This window comes from Canis lupus, chromosome 20, assembly GCF_011100685.1.
Source record: "Canis lupus familiaris isolate Mischka breed German Shepherd chromosome 20, alternate assembly UU_Cfam_GSD_1.0, whole genome shotgun sequence".
NCBI classification, from domain to species: domain Eukaryota; kingdom Metazoa; phylum Chordata; class Mammalia; order Carnivora; family Canidae; genus Canis; species Canis lupus.
Window position 1 is genome coordinate 8,117,657 of NC_049241.1, and position 21,273 is coordinate 8,138,929.

Here is a 21,273-nt window from a genome sequence, read left to right on the forward strand (position 1 = left end):
GTCTTCCCCAGTAGCCCATAGCGCCTCAGAACAGGGTGGGGCCTGAGGAAGGAAGAAGAAAAGGGAGGCTAGATAGCCAGTGTTTTGTCTCCCATACCCACCCTACAGAATAGGGTTGGAAACGACTTCCCCTGTGTATGTAAAGAGTCTGAAAGCAGCTAGGTATGGTTTTTCTGGTCCCTTTCAGAATGACATTGCCTGTCAGAGAAATGAGAATGTAGAGATGCTAGCTTGTTGCCTGATAGTGATGCTGCTTTGAGATTAGATTAATATCCAGTAAACTCTGATCCAAACTAGACTCTGTCCTGGTGACTGTCCTACCCTACCCCACCCTCATCCGCCCAGCCTGCAGGCTTCCCAAGCTATCCTCCCTTTGCAGCACGATGCCCAGATGGACTACTATGGCACCCGCCTGGCAACCTGCTCCTCAGACAGGTCCGTCAAAATCTTCGATGTGCGAAATGGAGGACAGATCCTCATTGCCGACCTCAGAGGGTAAGTGCAGCCAAGTCTGGGCGAGGTCTCAGAATAGCTGAGCTTCTCAGGCATGGCAGGAAAAGCTGAGGACCCAGATCAAAGGAGCCCCACAGTGCAGTTAGCAGAGAAGATACCTATCCCAGCTAGGCAGCCGTTCTCAACAGACATTCCAGGCTGATGGATCCAGGATGAATCTCAACTTTGCCATCCAAAAACCTACCAGAAGACCTTGGGTAAGAGTCAGTCTGCCTCTTGGAGACTTCACCTCCTCACCCTCAAAATGGGCCATTGCTGCTGCCTCCCAGGTGGAGCCTGCTCACAGCATGCCTTCAGCTGCTGTTATTTTAAAAGTGGAAAGAACATTTTTTTAAATTTAGCTGACATGATCTAAAGTATCACTCAAAGGCAATAATGTTTATGTAAGAATGCATTAGTAATTATGTAAGTTCTATAATCTTACCTATTTGCCTGCCCATAGCAGATATTCAGTGAATATTTACAAATGTTTGATTTCCCCTCTCCCTACTAAGATTCTTGAGATCCTGGCTCATTTTTGTGGCTACATCCCTACTACTATCCCTCAGTCCACTACATTTCAAGTAAATGGGAATCCTTAACCTGAGTTCCACAGATCTCCAAGGGTTTGGTGGATAGAATTCAGGGACTGGTGAACTGGGGCTGAGATTAAAAAAAAAAATCACATCTTTATTGTCAGTGACTCATATTTAGCATTTCCTTCAATGATGGATTTAGGCTAGAAACCACAGCAGTATTCAGAACACCTGTAACTTTGTTACCAGTAGAAGACACAGATATCTTTATAGCACATTCCAGTTACAGCTGTCTCAAAGTAGCATTTAGGCTCATCACTACTTTGAGATGAGAGTGGTTATTAGACCTCCCACTCGAGTTTGTTAATGTGCTAACAAAGAAGTACATGTATCACGATGTTATAAATCCTTCTTCAACATTTCACTAACTGTATTTCATTTAATTGGATTTCCTTTGTAATTCTAACTCTGTGTATTGTATCCATTATTCTGAGAAGGGACCAAAGCCTTCAGCAGACTGCACAGGAGAAATTAACCTTGATGAATAGGAGTTCAGTACACATTTGGTAACTGAATTAAAGAAGGCATAACTAAGTAGTCATCTGGGGAGACGGAGTCCCCCTCTTCTTGAGTCAAAAACTGAGTGACTGAGGGGTCAGATGCTACTTGTGCAGCAGGAGCAGCCCCAGGCTGTGCAGAATGCTGCCTGGCACCGGTACTGGCAGAGGCGATCGCATCTGCTCTTACTTGGCCCTTTCTTCTGCGCTCTTTTTCTCATGCTTAAATGATGTATGATATTAGAGGAATAAAAAAGATTCACACCTCCTCCCTTTTTTTTGCCTTCAGTTGAACTGCTAGTTATAGGACATTTGTATCTCTTCCGAGTTTCCTTGGCAGCTACTTTGTGGGGCCTGGAAATTGTCCCAGCCAGAAAGAGGAGGACACATTGAGTGTCTGCAGCCCTGGGGTAGAGAAGTGAACAAAGAACAGCAATAGCAGCTGACAGGCATGAGTGGTTTTTCCTTTTCTTGTGCCCAGCATTGTTCAAGCTTTTTACGTGAGTTATCACACATATTTCCCCCTCACGAGCACACTTTTGAAAGAAGTCTTGCTGGTATCTCCATTGGGAGACTAAGCCACAGAAAAGACATGACCCTTACCTAAAGTCAAGCAGCTAGTGAATGGGGAGTGGGGGTGGAAAAGCCTGGGCCATCACCTCTCTGCCGTGTCACTTCTTGTGTGCTGGGTTCCCACCCTTCCCTGCACCTCAGAGACAGCCCCAGTACAGAGCCCAGCACCAGGTATGTGCTCAGATATTACTGACCAGGTGAATGCATAAAGATCAGAAGAACAATTTACTCTACAAACACCTCTGAGCAATTATAAGTACAAACCCTGGATTGATTGGTGCACAAATGAATAGGCTGAGAGGCTTCTGATGATGGCAGATGTAGGTGGTACTGGCTACACTGTGGGACAAGGGAGGGTTATGGCAGGTCAGGATAGAGAAGCTGAGTTAAAGTCCTGACTTACTTTCAAAGCCCCTGGGCCTCAGGACCTTTACTGCCCAACAAAGGTCCCCTTTGGCAGTGACATCCTATAGCTCTCCGTTACAAAATTCTTAGGCAACTCTGTCCTGAGATACTGTATCTGCCTACCAAGAAAGCCATTCAGTTCAGTCCAGAGTAGTGGCTAGCAGAGCACCGCAGGTTCCTGTGACCCATCTGAGCAGCCTCTGACCCTGTCTGTCCCCTTGTAGTCACGAGGGTCCTGTGTGGCAAGTGGCCTGGGCCCACCCCATGTATGGCAACATCCTGGCATCCTGCTCCTATGACCGGAAGGTCATTATCTGGAAGGAGGAAAATGGCACCTGGGAGAAGACACACGAGCACACAGGACATGACTCCTCAGGTACAGTGAGTGTAGTGGGAGCAGGTGGGTGGGGCCTTGCATTCCTTTCCCTTGTGATGCTCCTCCTTTGTCCCTTGGGTTTGGTTGGCTTTTCTGCTGTCTACAGCAGAGATAAGGCCCTAGGACCTAAAGACAATTTCAAGTGAAATAAGAAAAGGTAAAAACAGTAAGTTTTCTAAAAAATTTATTCATTTAAAGTACTGGCCTTTATTCTCAGATTACTTTCTATCTGCTTTTATTCCCCTGGTTTTATTAATTTATTTTTATCAACATACAGTGTTACATTGGTTTCAAGTGTATATTACACTGACTCGATATTTCTGTCCATTACGCTCATCACAGTAAGTGTACTCTTAATCCCCTTTATCTATTTCACCCCATCTTGCTTTTTGTTAAAGTAGACGGTAGTTTATGAAATTATTATATTCATGGATGATGAGCTTTTTAAGTCTCCTTAATTGACAAAATTAAAACTTCCTCCTAGTGATCCCTGCAATTTTATTTTTCAAATTTAGTAAAATGATAAACCTGGGAAACAAAGTCTGCTAACTATGCTTCTCTCCTTCCTGCAGTAAACTCTGTGTGCTGGGCCCCCCATGACTACGGCCTAATACTGGCCTGTGGGAGCTCAGATGGGGCCATCTCCCTGCTGACATACACCGGAGAGGGCCAGTGGGAAGTAAAGAAGATCAACAATGCTCATACTGTAAGTCTAGACCTTGCCTGTGCATGGAGTGTGCTTTTGTTGCCTTGCTATGTGTCTCCTGGAGACTCTTGAGAGAGTGGCAGGAGTAGCCTCACTGCTGTGCAGGGGGCTGGGGAGGGAATGATGCTCAGACGTGCTTGGTGGGTCAGTTTTGAGCCTCTTTAGCTCTGAAGCCAGACAGAGGCTGCATGCAGGGAGGCCAGGCTATACCAGCCTCATTCGGCCCAGGGCAGGGGTTGGCACAGGTTCCTCTTAGCAAGCTCCCAAACCAGGCAGGGCCAGGACCTTGGCAAGGTGGCAGCAGTAGCCTGTTTACCTGCTGCCTTTGCTATGGACACCTCAAGTTGACATGTTTACAGTGGTCATTGGGACCCCCAGAACTGAGTAGTGTTATAAAGAACATCCTAGGAATTCAGTTCCTTGCATTTCAGTCATTAGATATTATGGCTAAAATAGTCCAGAAAGCACTGTAGACAGTAAAGAATCTCTCACAGTACTTAACCCTTACTGTGTGTCATGTAATCCTTACAAGTGTCTGTAAATGAAAGAAGAAGCTACCAAGTGTATAGGCATGCAAGTAAGCCATTCTGTTCCCATTTTATGGCAAGACAGATGAGGGTCAGAAAAAGTAAATGATTTAGAGAAGGTCCTGTGCCAGAATTAGAACCCAGATTCTGTATACCTTCTCACTATACAACAGTTCCAGCTTTGGTGGCCCCAAACATTTCTAAAATCTACTCAGATGGAAACCTAGTAGCTCCCAAGCTTGATGCTGTACTTGGGTACTTCTCAAATTCAGGGGATCCATAGTCTGTCCAGCCCCTAGAACCCCCAAGAGCCTGTCTCAGAGTCTTTACTTAAGGTACTCAGATTCCCATCTGCTGACTAACTTGCAAAAATGAGTAGGCTGAGAGACTTCTGAGAAGATGGTACGGAGTGGCATCACAGCTTTTCAGTCTTTCCTCATCTCTGTAAAAACCCAACAGAGCAGCTAGAGAGCACAACCAAAACTTCACAGCATTTACAATAAAACTAGGTAACAAGATATTTCCACAAACTCCAAAATAGAAGCAGAGAGGAATAAACCAACAACCACAAAACTGCATGGTATTGGTTATCTGAGCAGGAAGAAGCAATAAGGTGCCTTCTAACAGACCTGAGAAGGGAGAGTATTGCCAAAATAGCCAACAGGGAGGGGATCCCTGGGTGGCCCAGCGGTTGGGCGCCGCCTTTGGCCTAGAGCGTGATCCTGGAGTCCCGGAATCAAGTCCCATATCAGGCTCCCTGTGTGGAGCCTGCTTCTCCCCTCTGCCTGTGTCTCTGCCTCTCTCTGTGTGTCTCTCATGAATAAACAAATAAAATCTTAAAAAAAAAAAAAAAAGGCAGGAGAAGTTTTAGGATTTCTCTTGCTTTTAACCATTTTTTAAAACTAATATACAATTGACTTATAAAATTCACCCTTTATAAAGTATATAGTTCTGTAAGTTTTAGTCACATTCACAGAGTGTGCAACTATCACTGCTAATTTTCTGAACTTTTTCCTCCCCCCAAAAAGAATGCTCATTAGCAGTCACTCTCCACCCTGCCTCCTACCTAGGCAGCTGCTAATTTACTTTCTGTCTGTATGGATTGGCCTATTGGCAATGTTTCCTCGGAGTGGTATCCTACAACACAGATATACCTCAGAGCTGTGGTGGGTTTGGTTCCAGACTATTGCAATAAAGGGAGTCAGGAATTTTTTGGTTTCCCAGTGCATATAAAAGTTATATTTACCCTGTCTTACAAGTCTCTTAAGTATGCAGTTATAGCATTGAGTCTTAAAAACATACCTTAATTAAAATTTATTCTGTTGCCGAAAGATGCTTAGCATTATCAGAGTGGTCATCGAGTTGTAATATTTTTTTTGCTACTGGAGGGATTTGCCTCAGTGCTAATGGCTGCTGACTGATAAGAAGACCACATTGAAGTTTCCTGCATCAGTTGACTCTTCCTTTCACAAATGATTTCTCTGTAGCATGCATTGCTGTTTGATATCATTTTACCTGCACTAGAACTTTCAGAATTGTAGTCAATCCTCTCAAACCCTTCTGCTTTATCAGCTAAATGTATGTAATATTGTAAATCCTTTGTTGTCATTTCACCAGTCTTCACAGCATCTTCAGGAGTAGATTCCATCCCAAGAAACTCTTTATTTTTTTTTTTTTCTTAAGATTTTATTTATTTACTCATGAGAGAGGCAGAGACATAGGCAGAGAGAGAAGCAGGCTCCATGCAGGGAGTCCACTGTGGGACTCGATCCTGTGACTTCAGGATCAGGCCCTGAGCCAAAGGCAGACGCTTAACCACTGAGCCACCCAGGTGCCCCAAGAAACCTTACTTTCTTTGCTCATCTATAAGAAGCAGTTCCTCATCTTGTTAAAGTTTGATCATGAGATTACAGCAATTTAGTCACATCTTCAGTCTCCACTTCTTATTCCTGGTTCCTTTTGCACCACATCTGCAGTTATGTCCTCCCCTGAAGTCTTGAACACAGTCATCCATGAGGGTGGGAATCAACTTCTTATAAACTCCTATTCGTGCTTATATTTTGGCCTCTTCCCATGAATCACAAATGTTGTTAATGGCGTCTAGATTGGTGAATCCTCTCCACAAGGTTTTCACTTTGCCCAGATCCAAAGGAATCACAATGGCAGTTATAACCATATTATAATAACTATTAAATTATAAGTCTCGAAGGTAGAAACTACTCCTTAATCCTTGAAAATTGCTGAATGGATATTGTGTTAGCAGGCATAAAAATGACAATGTCATTGTATGTCTCCCGTCAGGGCTATTGGGTGACCAGATGTATTTTCAGTGAGCAGTTAACATTTTAAAGGAGTCTTTGAGAAGGAAGTCTCAACAGTGGGCTTAAAATATTCAGTAAACCACATTGTAAACAGATGTGCTGTCATCCAGGCTTTGTTCTTCCATTTAAAGATGACAAGCAGAGGAGATTTAGCATGATTTTTAAGGGTCCTGGGATTATCTGGATGGCAGATGGCTTCAACTTCAAGTCACCAGCTGCATTATCCCGTAACAAGAAAGTCAGCCTGTCCTTTGAAGCTCTGAAGCCAGGCAAAATAGGTGACATCTTCCAATAGAAGACCATTTCATCTACATTGAAAATCTGCTATGTAGTGTAACCACCTTCATTAATGATCTCAGCTAGATCTTTTGGATGACTTGCTGCAGCTTCTCTATCAGCACTTGGCTGCTTCACCTTGCTCTTTTATGTAATAGAGCGTTTCTTTCCTTACACCTCATGAACTACCTCTGCTAGCTGCAGATATCTCTTAGCGGAACTTGCTCATCTCTCTCCTTCAAAGAATTGAAGAAAGTTAAGGCCTTGTCTCCATTAGGCTCTGGCTAAGGGAATGTTGTGGCTGGTGTGATCTTCTCTCCAGACCACTAAAACCTTCTCCATATCAGCCATGAGATTGTGTTGCTTTCTTCCTTGTGTGTTCATTGGAATAGCACTTTTAATTTCCTTCAAGAATTTTTCCTTTGCTTTCACAACTTGGCTGTTCAGTGCAAGAGGCCTAGCTTTTTTGGTCTATCTCAGCTTTTGACATGTCTTCCTCACTAAGATGATTTATTTCTGGCTTTTGATTTAGAAAGACATGAGACTCTTCCTTTTACTTGAACACTTAGAGGCCATTGTATGGTTATTAATTGGCCTAATTTCAGTATTGTTGTCCTTCAGAGGGTAGGGAGACCCAAGGAGAGGGCAGTTGATGGGATAACAGCCAGTCAGTGGAGCAGTCAGATAAGCTTGCCATTTTATATGGATGTAATTCATGGCGCCCCAAAACAACTGCAGTAGTAACATCAAAGATTGCTGATCACAGATCACTGTAATGAATAAGCTTGAAATAGTGTGAGAATTACCAGAATGTGAACAGACACAAAATTGACAAATGTTGGAGAAATGGCACCAGTAGACTTGATTGACACGAAGTTGCCACACACCTTCAATTTGTAAAAAAAAAAAAAAAAAAATACAGTAACAGTGAAGCTCAGTAAAGTGAAGCACAATTGAATGAAATATGCCTATATGTGGCCTTTTGTGACTGGCTTCTTAACATGTTTTCAAGGTTCATGTCATGGTGTGTATCAGTGCTTTATACCTTTTTCTGGCTTTTTGATATTCTGGCATGTGAATTTAGATATTTTGTTGAGTCACTTTTTGGTTAATAGACATCTACAGCCATTATGAATAATGCTGCTATGAACATTCATGTCTAAGTTTTTTTGTGAGCATATGTTTTTAATTTTCTTGGGTATATACCTAGGAGTAGAATTACTAAGTCAGATGGAAAGTCTCTGTAACTTTTTTTTAATTTTTATTTATTTATGATAGTCACACACAGAGAGAGAATGAGGCAGAGACATAGGCAGAGGGAGAAGCAGGCTCCATGCACTGGGAGCCCGACGTGGGACTCGATCCCGGGTCTCCAGGATCACGCCCTGGGCCAAAGGCAGGCGCCAAACCGCTGCACCACCCAGGGATCCTCTCTGTTTAACTTTTTTGGGATATTGCTAAACTGCTTTCCAAGTTAATTGTACCATTTTACATGGCTTCAAGCATCCTTGCCAACTCTTGTTGTCATGGTTAGGTTTGGGTTTGCCTTTTTTTTTTTTTTTTTTTTTTTTGGTTATAGCCATCGAAGTGGGTGTGAAGTGGTACCTCATTGTGGCTTCAATATGAATTTCTCTAACAACTAATATTGGGCACATTTTCACATGCTTACTGGCTATCTGTATTATCTTTGGAGAACTGACCAGGAGGGGTTTTGTACCATATTATATCAGGTGGGTGCAGGCCACCTACCCTCAGAAAGACTAAAGGGGCTTGTAGAAATCTGACCTTTATAACCCATCAGGGCTTGCTTCTGTAACAAAGTTTTTTGCTTCTTCTCACAAAGTTCTCTTGTGAGGAGGAGAAACTGCTGGGAGTGAAATCAAAATTGAGCAGGAGACACAGAAAAAAGGAAAGAATATAGACCAAAGTCAGGGAAGGGAACAGATCCAAGAAATTCTGAAAGCAAGTTGTCACATTTGTCAACACATACATTAACAAAAACAGACTTCTCAACTTGAAAGGCTTTCTTGAATCACACTTTGTCAGGAAAACGAATTTCACATAAAAGTAACAAAAGTATTTGAGGTGAAATCACATAAAGTTTGACTCACAAACAAGGAAAAAAATATACAAAGTGGTTTGTAGGCTAGTAGGCAGCATGTTACTTCAGATGTTTCTACATGCAAGTTAGCAGACTACAAGGGGTTTTGAGTATAATATTTGAGTAATTTACACTTTTCTGAATGTACATAATACACGTAAGGAATTTATAGGAATATTAGCCTTGATTATCCTGAGTATTCTGAATGTTTTAAAGATGTTTCTTATGGGGAAAAAAAAAAAAAAAAAAAAAAGGTTTCCATGAGGCAGGTGGGAGGATGGGTGAATTAGGCAATTAAGAAGTGCATGTGCCGGGATCCCTGGGTGGCGCAGCTGTTTGGCGCCTACCTTTGGCCCAGGGCGCGATCCTGGAGACCCGGGATCGAGTCCCGCATCGGGCTCCCAGTGCATGGGGCCTGCTTCTCCCTCTGCCTGTGTCTCTGCCTCTCTCTCTCTGTGACTATCATAAATAATAAAAAAATTAAAAAAAAAAAAAAAAAAAAAAAAGAAGTGCATGTGCCATGACAAGCACCAAGTGTTGTATGGAAGTGTTGAACTGCTCTGTTGTACACTTGAAACTAATATAATACTGTATATTAACTAACAAAATTAAAACTTAGGGGATCCCTGGTGGCTCAGCGGTTTAGTGCCTGCCTTCAGCCCAGGGTATGATCCTAAAGTCCTGGGATCAAGTCCCACATCAGGCTTCCTGCATGGAGCCTGTTTCTCTCTCTGCCTGTGTCTCTGCCTCTCTCTCTCTCTGTGTCTCTCATGAATAAATAAATAAAACCTTTAAAAAAAAATTAAAACTTAAAGGGCACCTGCATGGCTCAGTGACTGAGTGCCTTTGGCTCATTCAGATCGTGATCCTGGGGTCCTGGGATCAAGTCCTACATCCCCAAGGGGACCCTGCTTCTCCCTCTGCCTATGTCTCTGCCTCTCTCTGTGTGTCTCTCATGAATAAATAAATAAAATCTCTTTAGAAAATAAAAACTTAGAAAAAATAAGATACAGAATAACATCCTGATAAGTGATGAAAGAGAGACATGGCGACAAAACAGAAACAATTGTCACCCGCTGTTTCAAATAAAGCTAAGAAACATTTTTTAAATATTATAAAATGTGAAAAAATATCGTAAGTCAAAATGAGAAAAACTGAACTCTTTAAGATTTTATTATTAAAATTATTACATATAATCACCCAGAATCACCAGCAAAAAAAAAAAAAAAGACATAATTTTAATAAAATTACTAGCCTATAAACAAAATCCTTTGGCCATCTAGAGAAAAAAAGCCATGTGACTCATAAGGGAAACAAAATTAGACTTTCATCAGACTATTCAACAGCAATGATCCGTGCATAGAACAGATTCATAATACTCAAGGAAAATATGTGGGCCAGGAATTTATAACCAGCAAAACTGACTTTCGAGTTCACACAAAAGTTTTTTTGTTTGTTTTTTTCATAGCAGCTTTGAAGGCCAAAAACTGGAAGTAATCTATATATGTATCAGTAGGTGAATGGATCAAACTGTGCAAATGCTGTTAGCAATGAAAAGAAATGTCTATTGTACTGATACATTAAGAATGAATTTTAAAGTAATTATGCAGAGTGAAAAAATCAGACAAAATGTACATATTATGAATTCCACGGATCTAAAATTCTAGGAAAAGTGAACTAAAGTGACATCAGATCAGCTAAGTTTGGGGTGTAAAGCAAGGCCAGGGGAGAGGAGTCAGGAAAGAGACCAGAGAAAACTTTCAGGAGTGATGGGTATGTTTATTTTTTGTTAGATTTTCAGTAAAATAGTTTTTTATCATTTTTTTTATTGAGGTATAACTGACATACATTTATTTATACAACATAATGGTTCAATATTTGCATACATTGCAAAATGATCACCACAATAAGTCTAGTTAACGTGTGTCACTGTGTACAGTTACCCAAAAAAACTGGTCTCTTGTTGCTAAGAAGTGCTGTCCTAGCAACTTTCAGGTAGGCAATACAGTATTAACTATAGTCACCAAGGTGTATGTTACATCCCTGTGACTTATTTTATACCTAGAGTATCTTTTGACTCCCTTTTACACAATTACCCCTCTCCTAAACCCTCACCTCATTTGTATCTATGAGCATAGAGTTTTTCAAACTGTTAGTCCTTTTTTTTCCTTTTCTTTTTTTAAGATTCCACATATAAGTGGTATTTGTCTTTTTCTGACTTATTTCATTTAGCATAATGCCCTCAAGATCCATCCATGTTATTGCAGATGACACAATTTCATTTTTTATGGTTGAATAATATTCCATTGTACATACACACACACACACACACACACACACACACACACACTACATTTCTTCTTTCATTCATCCATCGATGGATACTTAGGTTGCTTCCATGTCCTAGCTATTGTAAATAATGTGCAGGGAGCAGGGGGGTGCAGATATCTTACTGAATTAATGTTTTTGTCTTTTTTGGATAAATACACAAAGGTGGAATTGCTGGATCATACAGTATTTTTATTCTTAATTTTTTGAAGAACCTTCCTGTTTTCCATAATGGTTATACCAGTTCATGCTCCCACCAACAGTTCATGAGGGTTCCCTTTTTTTCCACATACTCAGCAACACTCGTTATCTTGTCTTTTTGATACTGTCATTCTGACTGATGTGAGGTGATATTTCATTGTGGTTTTGATTTGCATTTGATTAGTGATGCTTGAGCATACTTTCATGTCTCTGTTCATCATCAGTATATCTTTGGAAAATGTATTTTCAGGTCCTTTGCCCATTTTTAATCAGATTATTTATTTGGGGGTTGAGCTGCAGTTGTTCTTCAGGGTAATGTTGGCAATAAACTTGGAAGAATTCATTCCTTTTTTAGTTTTGGAATAGTTTGAGAAGGCAGATACTCATTCTTTAAATGTTTGGTAGAGAGTCACTGGACTGAATCAGTGGAGCATGCAACTCCTGATCTCAGAGTTGTGAGTTTGAGCACCACATTGGGTATAGAGATTACTTAAAATCTTTTTTAAAATAAATGTATGATAGACTTCACCTGTGAAGCCATTTAGTCCTGGACTTTTGTTGGAAGTCTTTTGATTACCAATTCAATTTTTTTTCTGCCTTTTCTTTTTCCCCCAATTTCATTACTAGTAATCAGTCTATTCAGATTTTGTTTCTTCTTCATTCAGTCTTGGAACGTTGTATGTTTCTAGGAGTTACCCATTTCTAGGTGGCTCAGTTTGTTGGCATGTAACTTGTCATAGTAATCTTGTAATCCTGTATATTTCTGTGGTGTAAGTTGTAATTTCTCCTTTTTCATTTCTCATTTATTTTTTTTTTATTTTTTACTTTTTTTACTTTTTTTTAATTTTTTTTTTCATTTCTCATTTTATTTGAGTCCTATCTTGAGTCTGGCCAGAGATTTACCAATTTTTTTTATCTTTTGGAAGAAACCACTCTTTCACTGATCTTTTCTGTTGTTTTCATCTCTATTTTATTTCCTTTCTGATCTGTATTGTTTCCTTCTACTACTCTTGGGCTTGTTTTGTTCTTCTAGTTCCTTTAGGTGAAAGGTTTAGATTAAGATTTTTCTTCTTTCTCACGGTAGACTATCACAATAAATTCTCCTCTTAGAATTCGTTTTGCTGCATCTCAAAGATTGTGAACCTTTATGTTTCCATTTTCATTTTTCTCTTTATTCCTTTGATTTTTTTCATTGATCTGTTGGTTGTTTAGTTTCCATGTGTTTATATTTATTCATTTTTTTTAATTAATCCCTTTATCATTATGTAATGCCCTTTTTTGTCTCTTGTTGCAGTCTTTGTTTTAAAGTTTGTTCTCAGGGCGCCTGGGTGGCTCAGCCATTTAAGCATCCAACCCTTGATCAGCTTGAGATCTATTCTGACCTGAGCATTGCTACTCCAGCTTTTTTTCCCCCTCCATTTGCATGGAATATCTTCTTCCAGTTCTTTCAGTTTGCCCTTATGTGTCATTAGGTGTGAAGTGAATCTCTTTTAGGTGGCAGGTAGATGGGTCTTGTTTTTTCATCCATTCACCCTTTGTCTTTTGATTAGAGCATTTAGACCATTTACATTTAAAGTAATTATTGATAGGTATGTACTTATTGCCATTCTTATTAATTGTTCTCTGTTTTATAGTTTCTTTGTTTCTTCCTTTAAAAAAAAAAAAGATTTTATTTATTTATTGATGAGAGACACAGGCAGAAGGAGAAGCAGGCTCCACGCGGGAAGCCTGATGTGGGACTCAATCCTGGGACCCTGGGATCATGCCCTGAGCCGAAGGCAGGCATACAACTGCTGAGCCACCCAGGTGCCCCCGTTTATGTTCCTTTCTTGGTCTGCTTAGATTCCTTTCTCATCTTTTGTGTATCTACTGTAGGCATTTGCTTTATGGTTACCATGAGGCTGATATTTATTTATAATATATAACAGTCTATTTGAAGTTGGCAAGAACTTATGCATGAATGCATTTTTACTCTCCACCCATATTTTATGTTTCTGAGGTCAAATTTTGCATCTTTTTATCTTGCATATCCCTTAACTAATTATTATAGTCGTAGTTATTTTTACTACTTTTGTCTTTTAATCTTCATATTAGCTTTATTTGTGATTAGGCCAGTACTTTTACTACATATTTACCTTAACTGGTGAGTTTTCTACTTTCATATGTTTTCCTGTTATTAATAAGCACCTTTTCTTTTCAACTTAAAGAATACCCTTTATCATTTCCCTTTTTTTCCCCAAAGATTATTTGAAAAAGAGAGAACAGAGATAAAGCACAGATTGGGGGGGAAGGGCAGAGGGAGAGGGAGAAGCAGACTCTCCACTGAGCAGAGAGCCCAACGTAGGGCTTGATCCCAGGACCCTGAGATCATGACCTGAGCTAAAGGCAAATGCTTAACCAACTGAATGCCATCCAGACACCACCTGCTTTCACATTTCTTGTAAAGCAAGCTTAGTGGTCATGAGTTCCATTCATTATTTGCTTGTTTGGAAAGCTCTCCTTCAATTCTGAATAACTTCCGTGGGTAGAGTACTCTTGGTTGGAAGTTTTTTTCTTTCATCACTTTGAGACATGTTTTTTATCTTGATTATAGTGGTAATTTTACAGGGTATACCAATGCCAGAGCTCATTAGATTGTGCGGTTTATGAGCAATGAATGTCAATAATACCTCAAAGCTGTTCTTAAAATTTTATTTTGGAGTAGAAAGAAACAGACTGTTACTGCTATGCAAGAACTCAAAAACTATTGTTTCCATGAGCACTTTCTGAGGTATCTACTAGAGAATAAGCTTCAGACAACAAAAATGACTAGAAAGACATCAAATATAGTTAACTGTAGAGAACTAAGACTAAATGAGGGTTATAAGGCAGAGTATAGCTATATGCTCTGTTAAGGTATCAGGCAGCTGTTTAAAAAGTGGGCATGGGGCTTTGGGTGGTTCACTTGGTTAAGGGTTAGACTCTTGATTTCAGCTTTTTTAGGTCATGATCTCAGGGTGGTAAGATCAAGCCCTGCATCAGGCTCTGTGCTCAGCAGAGTATGTTTGAAGTTCTCTCTCTCCCTCTCCCCCTCGCCCCACTTGCATGCTCTCTCTCAATAAATAAATCTTTTTTTTTTTTTTTTTTCTTTAAAGTGGGCACATGCAGAGCTGGAGATCTAGGATCTTTTAATGTTGGTAACCATACACTAAACACCCTGCTCCTTCCCAAAAAAAAAAAAAAAAAAAAAAAACCTATGGCAGAGAATGGGGAGAACACTGCAAACATTTTTTTAAATGTTTAGACTTATTGTATTGGCAGTAACTGAGACTGTTGAATATGAAATGAGATAAAATAATTATGTGGCAGTGAGCATCCCTAGCACCAGATTATAGTCTTGAAATATAGTTCCTCACTAAAAGAAACCCTAATTCTTGAGGAACTGGCTGATCTTAGGTCTGAGGCAGGAAATGTATGAAATAAGCCTGGGACATTTTGTGATACCTCTAACAGAAATGATCAAAGACATATTTTGATATAGTTAAGTCAGAGGAGCCAATTTGAACACGTACTACAGTTAGGTGTCAAAAATAAGAATAATTGCAGTGAACTGAAACCCATCAAATATGCTTAAAACCATGAGTTTATAAAGAGAATCAGGGTGGCTCAGTCATCTGCCTCCATCTCAGGTCATGATCCCAGGGTCTTGGGATCCCAGAGCAGCAGGTCTCACATCAGGCTTCCTGCTTCCTGCCTACCACACTTCCTGCTTGTTCTCTTGTTCATTTTCTCAAACAAAATATTTTTAAAAATAAAAAATAATAGAATCATTCATCCTTGAAGAATGTGTCAAACATTTATCCTACATTTCCAATCTGATCTGTACCCATGGGGAGCCAAATATGAATGAGGGAGATCTCCCCTGTCTAGATTATTCTATATAATAAATAACAAAGAAATGAATATAATATCACCATTTTGTAATGTCCAATGAATTAAAAGAGGCATAAATTGTTCATAGGTACTAATACCATAAAAAGACAACCTGATGTCATTTGTCTCCCAATGTAAGAATAATTTACTGCCTGTAGTGTTTTTTTAATATTTTTAGAAGATTTTATGTATTTATTCATGAGAGAGGCAGAGACACCGGCAGAGGGGAGAAGCAGGCCCCGCACAGGGAGCCTTATACGATCGATCGATCAATCGAGGAACTCTGGGATCACACCCTGAGCCAAAGGCTGAGGCTCAGCCACTGAGCCACCCAGGCATCCTACTGCCTGCAGTCTTAACAAAGGAGTCAAACTTGACTCTGACCCAGTCTGCGATCCAGCTGACAATTTTTAGGAATTCAGAGGTCTGAGTGTGAAATAGCAAATCAGCCTGAGAGTCTATAAGTCAGATGACTGGTCTTTCTTCAACAAAAAAATGGTAAGGAAAAAAAAAGATTAGGGGGAATCTATAAATAAGGAGATGTAAAAAAAATTTTTCAATAAAAAATTGGGGATCCCTGGGTGGCTCAGCGGTTTGGCGCCTGCCTTCAGCCCAGGTCGTGATCCTGGAGACCTGGGATCGAGTCCCGCGTAGGCCTCCCTGCATGGAGCCTGCCTCTCCCTCTGCCTGTGTCTCTGCCTCTTTGTCTCTCTGTGTCTCTCATTAATAAATAAATAAATAAAATCTTTAAAATAAAATTAAATTAAAAAATTTAAATGGTGAGACAGTATAGTATCTAGGGATGCATATTTGGGTGACAAAACTGAAGGGGAAAAAAAAGGAAGAAATCAGAAGTCAGGAAAATGTTGCCAAGGAAGAATGGCTATGACTCAGGTGGGACATAATGACAGGGCTTCCAGGGTAAATGGCAATTTGATATCTTGAACTGGTAGTGGTTACAAGAGTGCTTTAGAGTAGTACTTCATTAAACTTTGCATGTTTTTCTGAACCTGTGCTTTCTGTTCCTATATTTTTTTAATGTTCTGTTTCTTTAAAAATTCCTGGGGAGTCCCTAACTCCTACTTTAAATGTATATTGCTGAAAAATACATGTACTGGGATCCCTGGGTGGCGCAGCGGTTTGGCGCCTGTCTTTGGCCCAGGGCGCGATCCTGGAGATCCGGGATCGAATCCCACCTCGGGCTCCCGGTGCATGGAGCCTGCTTCTCCCTCTGCCTGTGTCTCTGCCTCCCTCTCTCTCTCTCTGTGACTATCATAAATAAATAAAAATTAAAAAAAAAATACATGTACTGTTAGGACTCCTTGAAGGAGCATTATGGGGGCTAATCCTTAACAAAACAAAACAGTGGTCCTGCATAATCCTGTCCTGAGAATTGGAGGGGGATACACTGCAGCTTTGAGTCTGCAGAAGCAGGGCTTTGCTGCAGGGCTAAAGGGCAGTCACCCCAACCCTTTCCTCACAGATTGGCTGCAACGCCGTCAGTTGGGCCCCTGCTGTTGTACCTGGAAGCCTTATAGACCAGCCATCGGGACAGAAGCCCAACTACATCAAGAAGTTTGCTTCGGGTGGCTGTGACAACCTCATCAAACTGTGGAAGTAAGTGGGTGTGGTGGACTTCCCTCAAGGGGACACTTCTTACCTTCTACCCTGCTATCTACTGTGACTCAGCCACAGTTCTGAAGAAATGGGATCCCCTTCTTTTCCCCTCCTGCCTACAGAATACGGTTTTCAGTCTGTCAGAGGACATCCTTTAAAAACAACTTGGCCTTGCTCAAGTACTTTAATTCTTTACCTGATTCCCAATTCTTGGAGCCATTGGCTGTGGACAAACAGCATTTCGTGGAATATTCTTCTATAGCTGATGAACTGAGTAAAAATCTACAAGGTCAAGGAATGAAATCAAAAAGATGGAATAGCTTCTTGGCCCCTGCAGAGCCTACAGGGTGGGGGTACAATGGAGGTGTGGGAAACACACCTGGGCTGCTACCTGCTGCTGCATTTTCCCTTTCTGTCTCCTCTGTTAGGGAGGAGGAGGATGGCCAGTGGAAGGAGGAACAGAAACTAGAAGCGCACAGTGACTGGGTTCGAGATGTGGCCTGGGCCCCCTCCATTGGCTTGCCTACCAGCACCATCGCCAGTTGCTCCCAGGTCAGCTCAGATCCATGAGAGCTTCCCGTGTTGTTTAATCTCTGAGTAAGTCCCATCGACCATTACAGTCCCCCTAAGGTAAAGTCTAAAAAGGTAAGGGCAAGGCAACAGGCACCTCTGGACTAGTGCAAGTAGGACAGTGCTAGGAGCCAGGTCATCTTGTGGAGAAGGCTTGATCAGAAGGCACAAGTGGCTTACCTCCACTGAGCTATGAGTTGGGCCAACTCCAGACCAGTTTCCCCTCAGCATTATGCAGCTGGTGAAGAGAGCTGCCCAGGTGCATTCTGAGAGTGTTCCCAAGCAGGGACCAGGATAGTTGGAAGTCCTAGGATCTTGGGCTCACCTAGATCAGTCTTCACAGACAGATCACAAAGGAAAAACCAAGGACAAGCCTTAAATTATATGCTAACTCCACCATAGACAAAGGTTAGCCAGGCTTCACTTGAGCCTGTTATGTTTGGTTCTAAATTTGAGGACTTTTTAAACTTGTCCCTTCTCATTCTCTGAGCTTGGTTTATAGACAGCCATACCCCTTGGGTTGAGAAAATTAGAGCCAAAGGCAAAACGAGATGATTTGGCAGACATGAGGAAAACCTAGAGAACATTTTAGAGTTAGCCATATAAAGTTCATACCTGAAACCAGTATGAGCACAAGAACCTGGGAGACACAACCAATGTAAAATATGTTCCTGGGGTAAAGGGATAATGCTGGGCTGGAAATTGGCCATCACATCTGTGCACACCCAGGACGGTCTTGGCTGTGCATTGTGCTAAATCCCACCTCATTCCTGCAAAAGTCCAATATGGCTCTAAATAGAGAGGATATCCCCAGTTCAAGATCCTTGCCTTACCTTCCCTGATTCTAACCTGTCTTTTCCCAGGACGGTCGTGTGTTCATCTGGACTTGTGATGACACCTCAGGCAATACATGGTCACCCAAACTGTTGCACAAGTTCAATGATGTTGTGTGGCATGTGAGCTGGTCTATCACAGCCAACATCCTGGCTGTCTCGGGCGGAGACAATAAGGTACAGTCCATTTCCATGACATGGTGGTCAGGGCTTTGTTTGTCTTCACCCACTAAAAAGTGCAGTTGAATTCTCCATATAAGGTTAGGCTTCGAAGGAGCCTTAATGAAGACTGTTTTGAGCACATCTCTTAAATATATCATTAAATCTTACAATCCCCTGCCCTTCCCCCCTCCACCTACTGTCCCGAGGTGGTTTGTCCCCCCCTTTTGCAAATATGAAAGAAGCTGACAGTGGTAGTTAGACTTGCAGAGGGGCCACAAAGCTATTAGGTGGAAGAGTTTGTAATCAGGCCCAAGTTAAATCCAAACCCACTGCCCTGGTAGTCCATCACTGTCACCATTTTACCACCTTGTCTTCATGATGACATTCAGTTAGCACTGCTCAAAAGTTAATAGATTAAAAAAAAATCTCATAAACAAAAGCATAAAGATTGAAGGTTTTTGTCAGACACCAAAGAGGCATATTTCTAAAAATCTGTGTAATTCATGGGTATTATTATTCACCCACTGTATGTATACCTTTTCTGCACTATGAGCCGTACAAAGGAAGAGAGACATGGAGACAAAGTGGCCACTGGAAAACAGTAAAACAAAAAGTAGCTCAGGAACATTATAGCAACAAAGCAAATGCACTTGAAAAATTCTGACCACTTCATTGAACCCTGCCGTATAAAGTTACAGATCTTCTGCCTAAGAGGAGAGGGGTCAGCTAGAGAGATGGCAGTGACTTGTTACCTCTTCCTTTCTGAAGGCAGCTTTTTTAATCATGACCAAATACGTATAAAGTTTCCCCATCTTAGCCATTTTTAAGTGTATAGTTCAGTAGTTTGGAGAACATTCACATTATTGTGCAGCCATCACCTACCATCCACCTCTAAACTGTTCGTCTTTCCCAGCTGAAACTCTGTCCTCACTGGACACTAACCCCCACCCACCCCTATCCCTGGTAAGCACCATTCCTACTTCATGCCTCTGTTAATTTGCCCTAGGGACCTCCTGTAAGTGGAATCCTATAGTGTTCTCATCTTTGTTGTACCACGTGTCTGTTTCAAGACTGAATCATACTCTGTTCTGCCACATTGTATTTATCCATACATACATAGAGGGACCCTGGGGTGCTTCACCTTTGGCTCTTATCAGTAATGCTGTGCACATGGGTGTACAAGTAACACACCTTTGAGATCCTCTGCAGGCAGTTTTTATCCAGGCTGGGGATACCTTTCATGTGTAGTGATTCCAGAAAGATCTAGCAGGCCCTGTCTTAAAGCCATAGAATTTTAGAGCTAGAGTGACCCTCAAAGAAAACTAGCCCTCTTTTTATTTCTAGTAAGTGCCTGAGCCAGGACTAGACCCCAGATTTGATGGCACCCAGAACAGGCCAACAGACCCTGACTTGACTGAGGAGCAGCCCTACTGTAGTGTTTACAAGGCAGTAGGGAGTGCCTGGTTGTACTTTCCGTGTTTGCAGTCTGCTATCATTATTCTTTTGCACTTCTTGATCTTTATCAGCCTATTTCCTACAAGGAGCTCACCTCTATTGTTTGCATAGTATTTATTCCTTCACTAAAGGACTTGGTAGATTTTCAGTCTAGAGCATTCTGTGCAGTGCATCTGTAGTCAACAATCTGTCTCTAAAGCAGAAATTCTTGGGCAGCCCCGGTTGCTCAGCGGTTTAGTGCCACCTTCAGCCAAGGGCCTGATCCTGGAGACCTGGGATTGAGTCTCATGTCAGGCTCACTGCATGGAGCCTGCTTCTCCCTCTGCCTGTGTCTCTGCCTCTCTCTGTGTGTCTCTCATGAATAAATAAATCTTTTTTAAAATAAATAAATAAAGCAGAAATTCTTAAAATTTTTTTTTAATCAAATACATGTACATAGCTTAAGTAGTTTTTATTAGGTTATGATTTATTAATGTAGTTTCCTAATTTTCATTCTCCAGGAGCAAACCTTTTCGATGCTTAGCATTTCTTCTGCTGCTTATTTCAGTGTAGAAATAACATACTCATCTGTCATCTTCCTCTAGCATACTTCTCAGACTTTAGTATTAAACTTGTTAAAACATAGATTGCCAAGCCCACCCCAGAGCTTCTGAATTTCAGCTGGGTGAGGACCCAAGAATTTGTGGTTTTCACAAGTTCTTGGTCCTGCAGATGTCTTGGTCTAGAGACCACGCTTTGAGAACCATTGTTCTCTTCCCCTGTATCCTCACAGAAGTTACAGCAACTTGGTTAAAACGACATTCCTGTTCACATTATTATTTATTACTACTATTACTGTTACTTTGTGTTACAGAATTATTTCCAACACTGCCCCCTCTCCACTGTTTTTATTTTTTAAAATATTCTTTTTCCAGTTTTATTGAAATATAATAGACTTACATCATAAGTTGAAAGTGTATAGCATAATGGTTTGACCTACATATACTGTGAAATGATCACAGTAAGTTTAGCATCCATCATTTCATATAGGTACAATAAAAGAGAAAGCAAAAAAGTTTTTCCTTGTGATGAGAACTCCTCTCATCTCACAGTATTTAGTCTCTCACAGTTTTCATATAGACCGTATAGTGGTGTGAGCTATTGTCATTACATCCCTAGTACTTCCATGTCTTAGGACTCCAAGTGTGTACCTCTTGACCCTCCACCCCCAGCTCTGCTAACTACAAATCTGAACTCTTCTGTGATTGGTTTTGGATCTTTTATGAGTGTTTTCGGTTTTGTTTTTAGACTCTACATATAAATGAGATATATAGTGTTGATCTTTC

General features: G+C 40.9%; 1 protein-coding gene across 2 annotated transcripts in view; it reads left to right on the top strand.

Moving 5' to 3' along the window:
- SEC13 (SEC13 homolog, nuclear pore and COPII coat complex component) overlaps positions 1-21,273 on the top strand; it is a 33,599-nt gene that overhangs the window by 5,215 nt on the left and 7,111 nt on the right. For both annotated transcript variants that reach the window (XM_038565654.1, XM_038565655.1), the window contains exons 3-8: positions 380-495; positions 2,788-2,939; positions 3,512-3,645; positions 16,795-16,928; positions 17,357-17,480; positions 18,362-18,508. In XM_038565654.1, the coding sequence (XP_038421582.1) occupies positions 380-495; positions 2,788-2,939; positions 3,512-3,645; positions 16,795-16,928; positions 17,357-17,480; positions 18,362-18,508 (807 nt within the window). The remainder of the gene's footprint in view (positions 1-379; positions 496-2,787; positions 2,940-3,511; positions 3,646-16,794; positions 16,929-17,356; positions 17,481-18,361; positions 18,509-21,273) is intronic.